The sequence below is a fragment of the Pituophis catenifer genome, unplaced genomic scaffold (assembly GCF_029215685.1).
Source record: "Pituophis catenifer annectens isolate HBS135680 unplaced genomic scaffold, rPitCat1.0.hap2 SCAF_2, whole genome shotgun sequence".
Classification (NCBI taxonomy): domain Eukaryota; kingdom Metazoa; phylum Chordata; class Lepidosauria; order Squamata; family Colubridae; genus Pituophis; species Pituophis catenifer.
Genome location: NW_027256882.1, coordinates 52,612,623 through 52,628,017, shown reverse-complemented (window position 1 = coordinate 52,628,017; position 15,395 = coordinate 52,612,623). Strand labels below are relative to the sequence as shown.

At 42.0% G+C, this 15,395-nt stretch overlaps 1 protein-coding gene across 1 annotated transcript in view; it reads left to right on the top strand.

Moving 5' to 3' along the window:
* Positions 1–15,395, top strand: part of LRIG1 (leucine rich repeats and immunoglobulin like domains 1) — a 148,019-nt gene that overhangs the window by 59,691 nt on the left and 72,933 nt on the right. Inside the window, exons 2-3 of the mRNA XM_070936852.1 lie at positions 4,708–4,779; positions 15,253–15,327. Coding sequence (XP_070792953.1) covers positions 4,708–4,779; positions 15,253–15,327 — 147 coding nt within the window. The remainder of the gene's footprint in view (positions 1–4,707; positions 4,780–15,252; positions 15,328–15,395) is intronic.

Genomic DNA, 15,395 nt, shown 5'->3' with positions numbered 1-15,395 from the left:
ATCCTCTTCTGCAACCATTTTTCTATAGTAGGAATTGAAGTGTCCTTCCATTTTTGCACGTACAATCATCTTGCTGCTGTCAACATAAGTTATACTAACAAAGTTCCAAACTTTTTCTCCAATTCATTAGATCTAAGAGGAAAAGTTCTGGTTTCATATTTATCTCCATTTTCAGGATTTCCTGTATTAAGATATGAATCATAATCCATTTTGTTTTTGCTTTTTTTGTCCGCCATAGATGGTAAAAGGTCCCTTCTTTGCTTTCACACTTCCAACATACATTTGACATACCGTGTTTCCCCAAAAATAAGACCGGGTCTTATATTAATTTTTGCTCCAAAAGACGCATTAGAGCTTATTTTCTGGTTAGGTCTTATTTTGGGGGAAATATGGTACTAAATGCATACATCTGGCTAACAATCTTAACTGGGGCTTATTTTGGGAATAGGGCTTATATTACGAGCATCCTGAAAAATCATGCTAGGACTTATTTTCCAGTTGGGTCTTATTTTCTGGGAAAGAGGGTACCTTTATACATCTTACATAACTTATCTGAGTAACTTATCTGAACAAAGAACATTCTATTAATAAGTATTAGTATATTATTTAATTGATATTGTTGCACTAAAATAAACAAAGGATGGAGTTAATTGTGTAAATAACTCCTGATAATATAAGATCCTGATAATTTTGACTTTATCAGCCTGTTGATAATATCATGACAGGTAGAGGTATCAATTGGTCTTCATCCTGTTGATAATATCAAAAAGATAAAGCTATCAATTGCTCTTCATCCTAGAAGCAAAGTATATGCTACTCTGCTTTAGAGGCACCAAGTCTCTGAATAAAATTTGCCAAAGAAAAGGAATGAGAAGATCCCAGTGTTTTCGGGGCCTGCCAGAAAACAGCATGGGAAAACGGTATACTGGGCTAGATGAGTTTTTGATCTGATCCAGCAAATCTATTTTTAACAATTTCACAAACAGCTTCAGAAGAGAGATGCTATAGTTGCTTCTCCTATAACCTTGTCATTATTTTCTTGGGCCCATAGAAAACTGAGGAGGAAAACGGTAAGACTTTTGCCAAAATGATAAAAGTTGCAAGTAAACACTACAGAGTAAAGGTTAAATAAATAAATCTCTTCGGTGGAGTTTAAGAACATTATTTTAAGATTTTGGTCACCACTTCTATTTACAGCTAACCCAGGTTGCTATAGGGGAGGAAAATGATATTAATTTTGTAAAAAGTAGAAGATGCAGATGACCTTGACAGAAATAGGCAAGAACCGTTACCAAAGCAGTGAAGGGGGGGAAACAAATTGTGTCCAAAACAAGCAGAAAATGCATGGAAACGGCTGAGACAGAAATCTCCCTCATGAGCCTAAGAAGGGGGAGACATAAAGCAAATTAGACTTATAAGATTCTGTTACTATAGCCAATAATAAAAACCCAGTCTCAATAAAAGTAGTTTTGGCCTTCCTGTGGAGTTGATTTCTTGGTTTTTCCTACCTAGTGGAGCCTGCTGGATACGACAATAAAACAATAGCTTAGGCTGCCCTCTTGGCTCTGGATTTACTAGGAATTGAGCATCATTAACCCAATGCCTCAATAGAGAATTGTGCTATTTGCACATTACTTAGAAATAATCTTCATGGATTTTATCGTTTGTTAGCTTTATATTCCACCTTTCATTCAAGAATTCATTGTAGTTCATATATTATTTTCTCCTCTTATTCCCCCCCTCCCCATAACCTGTGAGGATACTTGGGCTGAGAGAGAGTGAACTTGTGGAACAATGCAATTCCACAACTCAACCACTACACAACATTAGCTGATGATGGGGGTCAATTTTCCAATAAGTGATAGCGTTGGGTTGCTAATTTTGTAAATGAGATGGGGTCTTAGAGGGATGTAATATATATCTTTTGCTTGTGCTTACCCCGCCTCTTTAAAATTTATAGTTGAAGTATATTTTTAGCTTTCTTCAGCACTTAGCAAGGATATTATGAAGACTTCACAGTAGCTTGATAATTTCTCCACTTCCCTACAGTATATTTAATGAGGACTCATCTTTATATGATTTATCTGGGGATAAATCAGGGTACTATTTTAATGTTGTCTTTGTACCTTTATACTCTGATGGAAAAGCATCATTTTTATTGCTCTTAATTGCAGAAAATGTCATATATTTAACACATGAAAGAAGATGTCAAGAATGTGGCAAGAGAGAATTCATTGATATAGTAGAAAGCTCAATATTGTATAGATGGTATTTATTTGTATGTATGTTTATTAAAAGATCTCAAATGCAAATCCAACAAAAATATGCAACATTGCTAAAATTCATCTTATTAACAGTAGGATTGGAAAATGTTAGCCAGTAAAATGCCAATTTTAAAGAAGGGTTTGTAAGGTGTAGAAACTGAAGGTTTGTCTTACATAAATGGTGAGAAATATTTGGCAGGTGAAATATGATGGTTTGCATCCACAAATGGAACCAAATTCATTTAGCATTTTATTTGCCTATGAGAAAGGGGAAAAACCACTCCCACACTCATAATGTCTACCCTAGAAGGTCCTAAAAATTGTGAAAGAAAGAATTGTCCAAGTAGAAGTCTATCCCTGAACAGTGGATTTCATCTTGACTTGATAAATACTTAGGAGAATAACTGTACTTTCTGCAGCAGGATATTTTCTCCTACCAAGCACTCTTTATAAAGTTCTTTCGAGAAAATAGTGCAGGTAATCCTCAACCTACGACCTCAATTAAGCCCAAAAATTCTGTTTATCAAGTAAGCAAATTTTGCCCAATTTTACAAGTTTTCTTGCCACAGTTGTTAAGTGAATCATGCAGTTGTTAAGTTAGCAACAAGGTGGTTAAAAAGATTACAAAAGGGGATCACATGACCCTAGGACACTGTAACTGTCATAAATACATGCCAGTTTCCAAGTGCCCAAATTTTAATAATGTGTCTATGGGGATGTTGCCACAGTTATAAGTGTTACCAATAAAGGAGAATATATATGAAATGAGGAGTCCTTGGTGCTCTCTGAGCTTGATTGTTTTCTTGCAGATGTTTCATTACCCTAACTAGGTAACATCATCAGTTATAAGTGTGAAATAAAAATTTTCAGTGCCATTGTAACTCTGAACAGTCAGTAAATGAATCATTGCAAGTTGAAGACAATCTGTAATGAAGAAGGTCTTTAGAAGTAAGCATGAACTAAGGCACATTAGGACAAAAACCATTAGCCTGCATTGATGTCTTTAAACCAGCAGTGACTATTACGGGTAGGAAAATAATCTTGGATTGTGGTAGATATCTCAGGATAATGCTCCTGAGATAGTGACCTGGTGTTGTAGTTCACCAGCAGCCTGCGGAGCTGGCAGCAGAGTCGGACAGTGAGGAGGCTGGGGAGGACAATGTGCCAGTCCTGAGTCTGGGGAAGACCCGGATGAGGGCTCTGCATTGGAGGCAGAGATGAGGCCAGGGCCATCTGGGAGTGATGCGCGGATTCCGGAGCCTCCAGAGTCAGCAGAGAGGCAGAGGAACAGGAGGAGCCTGTTCCTAGTTCACGCATGCGCAGAGCTGCCAGAAGGCAAGAGCAGCTAAAGCAAAAGGGACGATTCGGGAGTAAGGCCAGGAGATGATTGGCCCCTCCCATAAGGCTTAAAAGAGCAGCAAAGGCTCTTGGGCTCTTTGTAGGAAAGCAACATTGCTAAATCTGTTTCCAGTCGGCGTCTCTTGTTTCTGAACTTTGTGGTGCTTTGCCAAGAAAGGCCTTTGGCAGGGTGCCAAAGAAGATAAAGGTTTGTGATAAGCCCGAAGGATTTATTCTGAAAGACTTGTTTTTCTATTAATTTGGACTAAGCTGGGAATGAAGTAATTCTCAGTTGTTACAATAAAATAGGTTTGTTGGGGACTAATTGTGTCTTGTAATGACTAAGTGAGCCTAAGTCACAAAATTCTCTGCTGCAGTGCTACTTGGAAGAAATAATATGGCGATTATACTATTCTGTTAAACTAGATTGCATTACTGTGTTGTTGGAAATGGTGCCTCTATTATGAAACGTGTATGCTGGGACATCAATTGAGTTGGACTGCTTGGAACAGAAGAGAGTGGGGCTCACAGAGAATATTTTGGTCCAGGACACAGTACTAATTTGGGATATTTGAAGGCGATGACTTGTTCGTTTGGACCAACCACCACATTAACATCTTCACTGAAGGTCTTCTCCATCGTCCAGTTATCAGAAGCCCTGATTACTAAACCCTAATCTACAGGAGACTGAATGACAGTTGCTGGTGGTAGACAGGCAAACGCTGTTACTTTTATTCTGTTTTCTGAATTGTCTAGAAATTGGTCAGTTGTCACTTCTAGGAAAACAGAATTCTGATCTCTCTGAACCTTCTGAATTAATCGAGAAAACACTTGTAAGTCATCATGTTGTTAATGCTTCAGAAGCGCTCAATATTCCTTCATTCCATGAGGCCCTGGATGAAACTCACAGCTGGAGCATCTTTTTTTGGAGGGTGTGTGTGTGATAGATGTGGTAGACATGTGTTTCCTTTCTTTTTTGCCTTTGCTTTTATTTTTATTATTATCCAGTGCAACTCCAGAGAATAATTAGGATTGCCATTTTTTTTTTTTTTTGCTGAGTGTAGAAACTGTCTTTTGCTGATACTACTGTCTCTTTTTAAAACAGAAACCTGAGCCACAACAAACTGACCGAGATTGATCCTTCTGCCTTCTCAAAGCTGCCAAAACTACGGGAAGTGTAAGTATTTTCTGCCTAAAGGACTTTTCATCCTGGCCGCTCTCTGTTTTCACTTCCATTCTGGCTAGAATAGCAGTCGGAAAAAAGTATACAGTTTCCTAGGACGTGACTCCATTGTTCTTCCAGCTTGCATCAACAGATTGAATCTGAGCTTTTGTTTTTCTTTCATATAGTACCTGGGTGCTGTTTAAAAAATTAACAGTCAATTAGTAGAACACAGTGTCTCAATTAAACTGCAGTGTCTTTATTGGAAATCATTGGTGTTGTCTCTTCTTCCCTGCCTCTATCTGCTACTATATTTCATAATCCCAAGGATAGCCAGGTAATCACACCAAGCTGCATGGATCTGTTTTCCTCTAATAACGACGTAGACTCTGCTGTGACATCTAATGCTAATCTTTTCTGGCTGTCTCAAGAAGAAAAGGCATAATGTTGCTACTATGGAATAATTACCTTCTCCCACTCCCACCGACTGCTCCCTAGCAGAAGAGACAAAGAGCTTCTTCCCAAGGCTGGTTAAGAGCTATTCATCCTTGAGTCAGCAGAAAGCTATTCTAGCACAAAATTGGGTGCCCCATTACTCTTGTCTGTCTGTCTGTCTGTCTGTCTGTCTGTCTGTTGGCTAATTTCCCAGCATACACCTTGATAATAGACCGACCAGTTTCAACATTAGCCTCACCACATAAGGTTACACTACCATGTAACCCAGTTGATGAGAATTTATACAGTTACTCTGGGCAGCAAATAGCGATTAATTAAAACAAATATATAAAAAGAAGCATTATTAAAATGTTTTAAACCCCACACACAAAATATAAGAGGATGGATGTTAACCATGGAACCAATTCAAGGATTCATCTATCCCTTGAAAACCCCAGGCCTGGTGGAATCAATTATTAAATAATTATTTAATTATTAATAAATTATTTTACCCTAATATTCCTTGAGGAATATTAGTAAGCCGCCTTGAGTCGCCATGTCCGAATAGGCGGCAATATAAATTTCCTAAATAAATAAATAAATAAATAAATAAATAAAATAAATATGAATCTTTAGAGATGTGTCTTGCTGTGCAGGCATATACACTATAATAATATAATTATTATATATACAATTAAGTATTTCAAATAGTATTAAATACAAGTTAATTGTATTTCTAACAGGAAGGTAGTCGACCTACAACACAATTGAGTCCAAAATCTGTGTTGCTAAGCAAGTACAGTTGTTAAGTGAACCACGAGGTTGTCAGTCAAATCTGCTTCCCCCATTGACTTTGCTTGTTGGAATCTGGCACTGAAAAAGTGACTGGTCCTTGCATTTACGACTGTTACAATATCCTTATGGTCCCATGATCGAAATTCCAGTGCTTGCTAACTGGCATGTATTTGCGACAGCTGCACTGTCCTGGAATCATGTGATCACCATTTGTGACCTTCCCAGCCGTCTTCCAACAAGTAAAGTCAATGGGGGAAGCCAGATTTGCTTAACAGTCACATGATTCACTTAATAACTCCGGTGATTCAACAAAGAGGTTGTAAAATTGAGCACAACTCACTTAATAACCGCCTTGCTTAGCAGTGGAATGTCTGGTCCCAAGTGTGGTTGGAAGTCAAAGACTACCTGTAGTATATGCAGAAGACTAGGAAATGGTGCTTTACTGATATCGTTTGATAGTTGGCTATATTTCAGGGGTGTCAAACTCAAGGCTGGGGGGTGTTTAGATCTGGCCTGCGGGTCGCCCTGGAAACAGCAAAGGACTGTCCTGCGGTGCCTCAGCCAGCAAAAACGGAGCTCTGGAGGGCCCTCCCGAGCTCCATTTTTGCTGGCAGAGGGTTGCAGGAGGCCATTGCAGCCGAAAATGGAGCTCGGGAGCCCGTTTTCACTAGTAGAGCGCTCAGGCCACCATAGGCACCCCCAACACGAGATACATTGACCTGGCCATGCCCTCCCTGGACCCCCAAAGTCAAACAACCCTGATGTTGCCCTCAATGAAATCGAGTTTGAGACCCCTGCTCTAGTTGAGATGAATTGGATACCTCCTTTTTTGCAACTGCATACAGTACTCTTCACTACTATACTATTACCTTCAGATATCAATGAAACGTTCTATTTCTTGTGAAGTGACTTTGCTGCTGTGGCTTCACAGTGAAGAATGCAAGCAACTGATTAAAAAAAATGATTAAAAACCCCCCAACATGATGGCCACAAGGTTCTTTTAATGTGCATTGGTCAAAGCTTCACTTGCATCATTGTGAAAGCTATTTTGACTTTTTTTGACTACACTCTGTGGAAACCCCTGAATCAGAGGTGGGTTTCAACAGGTTCTGACCAGTTCTGGAGAACCAGTAGTGGGAATTTTGAGTAGTTCGGAGAACCAGTACTAAAAGTTCTGACTGGCCCCGCCCCCATTTATTTCCCAAGTCCCAGCTGATCAGGAGGAAATGGGGATTTTGCAGTAACCTTCCCCTGGAGTGGGGTGGGAATAGAGATTTTACAGTATCCTTCCCCTGGAGTGGGGTGGGAATGGAGATTATACAGTATCCTTCCCCTGGAGTGGGGAGGGAATGGAGATTTTACAGTATCCTTCCCCTGCCAGGCCCACCATGCCACACCCACCAAGCCACACCCACAGAACTGGTAGTAAAAATTTTTGAAACCCACCACTGCCCTGAATGCGAAGTCAATACTTTGCACATGAATTGGTGATGGGGCGCAAGGAAGGCAGGGCAGTTCACAACGTGTTACATAAGAGCAGCAGAACTATTTGGAATCAGATCATAGTCCCTAAGTAATCTAGCATGCTATTCCCACAGTGGCTAACCAGATGTTTCCTGTTTTGTACCTACCATGAATCTGCCTAGGATTGCAATGAGATCTACATGGGATTAATTCGTTCAATTAATAACTAAAATGAAATCAGTGATTCTGCTTGAAGGCCACAAGAAAATCCAAAGTACAGAATCCCACCCCACCCATTGGAGATCATACACCATTGGACCACTTTATGTTGTGTGAAGCTTGCCTTTTGTCTGAATATTCCCCTCTCCGCTCTTTTTTTATAGCTTGCTTAATTAAATGAGATTTTTCCTTTTTTAGAGATTCATTTTTGAAAGCTAAAAATCCATGCAGTTTTTAACCTGTCAAGGCTCCTTGAACACCAGACGGAGTGAGAATTTGTGGCTGTCTAGAAGTTGTTGAACTATCCTACCTGGCGGCATAAAGGGTGCTTGAGCACAGCCTTACCACTTGAGCACAATGTCTAATTTCAGAGTTCATAAAACCTTAGGCTTGTTTTAATCATAATCAGGGCATAAAGTTTCCTTTCCCAAACTAATTTTTTTTTACTGTTTTACCTTAAAAAAAAGAGTAAAATCTAAGTGCCTTTCAGTGAATCCTCAAGAGAACTGTGCTATTTTTAAGTAGGATCCATTTCAACATGACATTAGCCTGGCAACTAGGTTGTAAATATTTTATACGGAGTGGCACTCCCCCTTCCCCTTCTTACCACACGTAGTATCAGGATCAAAGGGTTGGAAAGAGAGCTTTTTGCTGTAGTTGCTTCAGAGAGTTGTTCAGCCTGTCTTACCTTTGCTTGTTATTTAAGAGAAGCTCCTGATTACATGCCAAAGCTCCTTACCCAACAATATGCCAATATTTTACAGCAAAATAAACTAACAACCAGGAATTTACTGTTTAGATTGCTAGTAAGTTCTAACTTGTCCTGCCAGGTTATACCTGCCAATCAACACCCTATAGAAGCTTCTGTTATTGAATATACCTGAGGTCCTTCCTGTTTGCATTAACAAGCCTTAAGAAGGAATTCGTGAATGAAGCCATTCGTCACCATTGAAAGCCCTACTTATGTTCCAATGTTCGTGTGGAGCTCTTCCATAAAAAGATGCCCGTTTATATTGTCCACATGCATCTCCTTTTGTGTATGTATCGATAAAGGCCATGGCATTGTCAGGGTTCCAAGTAATAGATCCATAGCAAACAAAACTCCAAGGCAGGTAGATTCCTCAAAGAATAGCTTTATTGGATCTATCATATTGGCACAGATCTGGTGAAAACCGACTTTGAGGGTTCCTGCGGTTTTCACCTAATTAAAAGTTTGTCACTTTCTCAAAACAATCAGTCACATGGTCCAATCACGGCTCAGTCTGGTTGCCTGGTGACATCACTCCTCCTTCCTCCGACCAGGTATGAGAATGTCCTTGGTTCCCAAGAGAAAGTGTTTTATTTTATTTATTATTATTTATTTATTATTGCGATTTATATGCCGCCATTCTTCGGAAGGACTCAGGGCGGCTTACAAAAACAATATCCAATACAAATCAACAATAAAATTAAAATCAACAACCCAATTAAAACAGTTTAAAATTATAACTTAACAAATGGCTTAACAAATTCTTTTAATAATTTTAATTGGTTTTGTCTTTTTAAATTTGGGGCCAAACAGAGATATTTCTTTTCATTGTTTTTAATGTTTGTATTATATGTTTTTATCTGGCTGTACACCGCCCTGAGTCCTCAGGGAGAAGGGTGGCATATAAATTTGAAATAAAATAAAAATAAAAATAAATAACAATGTACACCCATAACGGATCAGTTAAGTTGATGAAAGAGCCACATCTTCAACTCACGATGGAAGGAAAGGAGGTCGGGGGCTGTCCTGAGCTCGGTGAGCAAATCATTCCAGAGGGTCGGGGCTCCTACAGAAAATGCTCTCCTCCTGGGGGCTATCAGCCGACATTGTTTGGCTGAAGGCACCCTGAGGAGGCCCACTCTGTGAGAGCGCACGGGACGCTGGGAGAACAGCTGGAGATGGTCCTGCAAGTACCCTGGGCCTAAGCCATGAAGGGTTTTATAGGTAAGCACCAGCACCTTAAAACGAATCCAGAACGCCACCGGCAGCCAGTGCAGCTCGCGCAGGAGAGGTGTTACACGGGAGTATCGAGAGGCCCTCATAAATACCTGCGCGGCCGCATTCTGGACTAGCTGGAGCCTCCGGATGCATCCCAAGGGCAGCCCCATGTAGAGGGTGTTACAGTAGTCCAACCTAGAGGTAATGAGGGCATGTGTGACCGTGGCGAGGGCATCCCGGTCTAGAAAAGGGCGCAACTGGCACACAAGACGCACCTGTGCAAAGGCCCCCCTGGTTACGGCCGTCAGATGGTCATCCAAGGACAGCCGAGAATCCAGGAGGACACCCAGATTGCGAACCCTATTGGAGGGAGTAAGAGTCTCCCCCCCGATCATTAAAGTTGGAACCTCCAGATCCTGAGATGCCGGCATCCACAGCCACTCAGTCTTGGAAGGGTTGAGTCTGAGTCTGTTCCTCCCCATCCAAACCCGCATCGCTTCCAGGCAATGGGACATCATGGAAAGGGCATCACTAGGGTGGTCAGGGGTGGAGATGTAAAGCTGGGTATCATCAGCATATTGATGATACCTCACCCCAAAACCACGAATGATCTCACCCAGCGGTTTCATATAGATGTTGAAGAGCAGGGGAGAGAGAACCGATCCCTGAGGCACCCCACAAGTGAGGAGCCTCTGGGAGGATCCCTGACCCCCCGCAGACTGCAAACAGACTGCAAGCGACCAGAGAAGTAGGAGGAGAACCACCGCAAAACAGTGCCTCCTATCCCTATCTCTCTGAGCCGCTGCAGCAGGATACCATGGTCGATGGTATCGAAAGCCGCTGAGAGGTCAAGAAGGACCAGGATGGAGGAGCAACATCCATCCCTGGCCCGCCAGAGATCATTTACTAGAGCGACCAATGCCGTTTCCGTGCTATGACAACGCCTGAAACCAGATTGGTAAGGATCGAGGTAGTCTGTTTCCTCCAGGAATTGAGGGAATTGCTGTGCCACCACAGACTCAACAACCTTCGCTAAAAAGCGAAGGTTGGAGACTGGATGGTAGTTGTTAAGAACATCAGGGTCCAGGCTAGGCTTCTTAAGGAGGGGCCGAACCACCGCCTCTTTGAGTGCAGCGGGGAAGACCCCTTCCCTTAACGAAGCGTTGGCAACAGCCTGGATCCAGTCTCCAGTCACCTCTCTGGCTGCAGAAACAAGCCAGGAGGGACAATGGTCCAATAAACACGTGGAGGACCCCAGCTGACCCAAAATCCTGTCCACGTCATCCAGCAAAACAGGCTCAAACTCAACCCAGATGTTCCCATCAAGACTAGCCCCCGTCTCCTCAACAGACTCTGTCCAGTCAGAGTCCAACCCAGCCCGGATCTGAGCGATTTTATCTTGCAGAAACTGTGCAAAGTTCTCAGCTCGGCCCTGCAAGGGGTCCTCCCTCGCTCCCTGGTTAAGGAGAGAGTGGGTCACTCTAAACAGGGCGGCTGGGTGGTTTTCTGCAGATGCAATGAGAGTGGCGAAATAATTACTTCCATCACCACAAGATAAGACCTGATATAGGTTCTTAGTTTTGTTCGGTCAGATTCGGATCGAGAGGACCTCCAACCACCCTCCAGGCATCGTTTCCGACGCTTCATTTCCCTGAGCTCCGCAGTGAACCATGGAGCCGCCTGGGATCTGCGTCGGATCAAAGGCCACAAAGGTGCGATTCGATCCAGGGCCCCCACCGCAGCCTGTTCCCAGGCTGCGATAAGGGCCTCGGATGAATCTTGGGCTAAGGAGGCGGGAAGTAACACAAGCTCCCTCAGGAACGTTTCGGGTTCCATCAGGCGCCTGGAGCGGAACCATCTTACCGGCTCTGCCCCACTGCGGCAGGGGATGGCGGTGTACTACAAAGTCCCAGCTATCTCACTTCACTCTTCCCTATCCCTCAGCTCCAGTCTGGCAACACTGAAGCTCCAAGATGGCTTCAGTCAGGTCAGTTTCAGGGTTGACAGGCATTTTTGAGTTCCAAGCAGAATTTGTGAATTTCGGTAGAAGCATCAGGATGTTTGCTATGTATCTTCACGGCAAAACTTTCCATAGATACATAATAATCAGAATCAGTTCAATAATCATCTTCTTGATTTCTGGAAGGCTTTATTGAACAAAAATGCCCACGTGTATTTTTTGTAGAAAACTGTTTATACTTGTAATTGATTGCTCTTGGTATGGTTTATAGTGGATAATTGGATACATGCATTACTGCTATCTCTTCTTATATACCACTTTATCTTTCATATACTTCTAGAACATCCTCAACATAGCATCCTTCAGATTTGATGGTTATTTATTTATTTTTAAAATAGTGGATATTTATGAAACTGGTTTACGAAATGTTTTGTATTGCCCAGAGAACCCAGCTAATACAAAAATCTGGCATTTTGTAACTTCTGTTTTATTTGAAGGATGCTAGCCTGGGAAAAATTATTGATATAAGCAATAGTTTATAATTTGTTGATTATCAGGTATAATTTTTAACAATTGTAACCATTTGTCTTGCTTGACTTGTAAAGATAATGTTAAGAAATGCTTTGATATAAAGGAGTTTGCTGAAACAACTGGATCTTAGTTTTATTTTGCAACATTTCCCCCCATCTCTGCATTTTACAGATACAGCGAATCATACATCTAAAATAAACAAAAAAACCATTAAAAATTTTTGCTGTTTGGAAAGACAAAAAAGGATAAATAAACAAGATCCAATTATATGTACCTCTTGTAGAGTTAAAGAAACTCTCCTGTTCTTAGGCAGGAAGCAAAGGTTTTTTTGCCTCAATAACTTTTCTGACTGCTTCTTTGGAAAGGTTAAAGCTAAGCAAGGAGGCCAGGAAATTGGGCAGTTTTCAAGCAACAATACAAGCACCTGTTTAATGCTAATTAATGGACTAATTCAAAAAGGGAAGCCCAGGTGTCTAAATCCTGAAAGTAACAGGCTATATGACTTAGGTCACCTTTCTTTCAGTAGCCCAATATAGACATTGTACTATTAAGATTGAAATTCCGAAACCTAATAATTTAGCAATGGAGGATAAAATTGTAGCGGTCCATTTTTTAATTTCTCTTAGAAAATGATTGAATCATAAAGCATCAACCCTTATTTGCATTTCATTTATATCCAGCAAGTACCTAAAAAACCATTAATAAACTGAAACAGTTAAATGGGCATACTTTGCCGAAATACGCATACTTTTGAGGTAATCATTTCTTTTAAAACAAAATATACCTTTTCTTCTTTAAGAAGAGGTAAAGAAAGTGCTTGTGCAAAAAAAATAAAATAAAAATGATCACAAATTCAGTCCTTCCAATTTTTATTTGATGGAGCAGGTAATTGGAGGAGATAGTACAGGTAGTTCTCAACCTATGACTGGTTGCTTAGCAACTGTTCGATGTGTCTTCCTAGCAGTGGTGGGTTGCCCCCGGTTCACACCAGTTCTATAGAACCAGTAGTAAAACCTGCGGGAGGCTCCGTCCACCGACCCCGAGGTCATCAAAATGCTTCTGCACATGCCCAGAAGCTTCTGCGCTTGCACAGAAGAGCGCACGCATGAACGAAGCGAGCCTGCGCGGCCCCATTGCAAACTGGTAGTACTTATAGTACTTATAGTACTTACTGCTTCCTGGGGATACTTATAACTTGGCTCTGAAGTTCTGATGGCCATTCTCCCCTCCCCCATGGTCACATGATTGCAGGTTGCATGATTGCACTCGGCAACCTGCTCACATTTATGGCTGTTTCTAGCATCCTAAGCATTCTAGTGACACAAATGCATTTTATGACAGTTTTGCGAAAAACAAACAAACAAAAAACCATGGCATTTACTTTTTTGTTTTCAGCAAAACTGGCCCAGGGCGACAAACTGAGCTATTTGTCTGGCTCTATATTAAGCTGTTGTGTATGCTTGGGTTAGCAAAACAAAGCAAAATTTATCCCTCTTCTTGCTTAATTCCTTCTTTCTGCTGAGATCCTGAGGATTTACTGATTGCTTCGACATCTTTTTATCTTCCACTTCTTTTTATGCCTTCGAGTCAGTGTTGACTCTTGCCAAATGCCTACACAAGTCCCACAGTTTTCTTGGCAAGATTTCAGAAGTGGTTTGCCATTGTCTCTTTCCTAGGACTGAAAGAAAGGGACTCACCCAAGGTTACCTAGCTGGCTTTCTTCGTGCCTAAGGCAGGACTAGAAGCCCTAGTTGCCCGGTTTCTACGTCTTAACCTCTAGACCAGTGATGGCTAACCTTTTCCGGACTGAGTGCCCAAAGCGTATGTGTGTGTGTGCAAATGCGTGTGTGTGTGCCCGAATCCCCAAAATGCAATGTGCATGCACCCCAACCCCTGCACATGTGTGCATAGCCCCCCACATGCGCCACCCCACATGCACATGCAGCCCCCTGCACGCCCCCCGCGCATTTGCGGCAGAGACCCAAAGACCAGCTGGCTGGCAGGAGGCGCGTGCACATGCGTGGCGGAGCTGAACTGGTGCAACGGCTCACGTGCCCACAGAGAGGGCACTGCGTGCCACCTCTGGCATGCGTGCCATAGGTTCATCATCACGGCTTTAGGCCAAACTCATTGTCTCCACGTGCACTAAGATTCCCAAATTCATGAGACTGATGGACTCATTTAGATGGAATAGTTGTCATGGGGTCTGACCAGCCATAAAGCCATCTGACTCAATGTTTGTTGTGAGGAAGAAAGAGAGACAGATGGAACAGGATGTTAATTATGGAGCATACCCACAGCAACTTCAATCCTGTATGCAAAGAAATGCTTCACACTGTTTCCTCTGTCTGCATCCTACTAACATGGACAGCACCAACCTGGATTGCTGAAGGGACACAGCATAGGAGAAAGGTGGTTGGGAGAACCAAGACTTAATACAGAACAGACTCGGGCACCAGGTCCTTCTTTTATTCCCCTTTGACCACATGATAGCATCTAAAGCAGGAAACTACGGTGGTGTCTAAAGCTGGAGGCCACTGCCCAGCACGATAGCTCTGGATGGATCCTCATCATCTGTTATAACTAATGATGCAACCCTCTTTCAGGAGCCATTGTGGTTACGATCACTACTATTCCTGCTCTTGGCTGTAACCATGTCCGGTAATCAAGTTCAACGAGGAGATCCTAATAGAGACACTTCTTGTCCCCAAGCCATCCATTAAAAATACATATATCAAAAGAAATTGGGCAGAAGAATGTAGATCAGGAGCTCTGCTTAGAACTCCCCAGGAGCTGCATGCGTCTCGTGATCTGTAATTTGCCCAGCCTTGGAGGGAGCTGGCACTTGTTGCCGTTCCATAAATATGTGTTAGCAATAACTAAAGTAGGCATGGAATGTGCAGCTGGGTTTCTGTTACAAGTGCTCTTGGCAGTGACTTGGCTGGAAAGTCACAGAATTACAGGAAACGCACTGACACATTTCTGCATGCAACCGGGCTTCTAGCTTAGTAATCATGACAGACGGCGAGCAACGAAAAGCAACCTGAGATTCTAAAAAAAAACAGTTGCTTCATTTTTTTCATAATTGTTTTTTTATTGTTGTCATTGTTTCTTCCAGGCGACTGAATAACAATGAACTGACAGCCATTCCATCCCTGGGAGCAGCTTCAGCCCACATAACTTCCTTGTTCCTGTAAGTCTCAGCATTAGCATTCCTACAAGTATATTTTTAATTTGAAGAATCTGTGCAAGGTATACTGT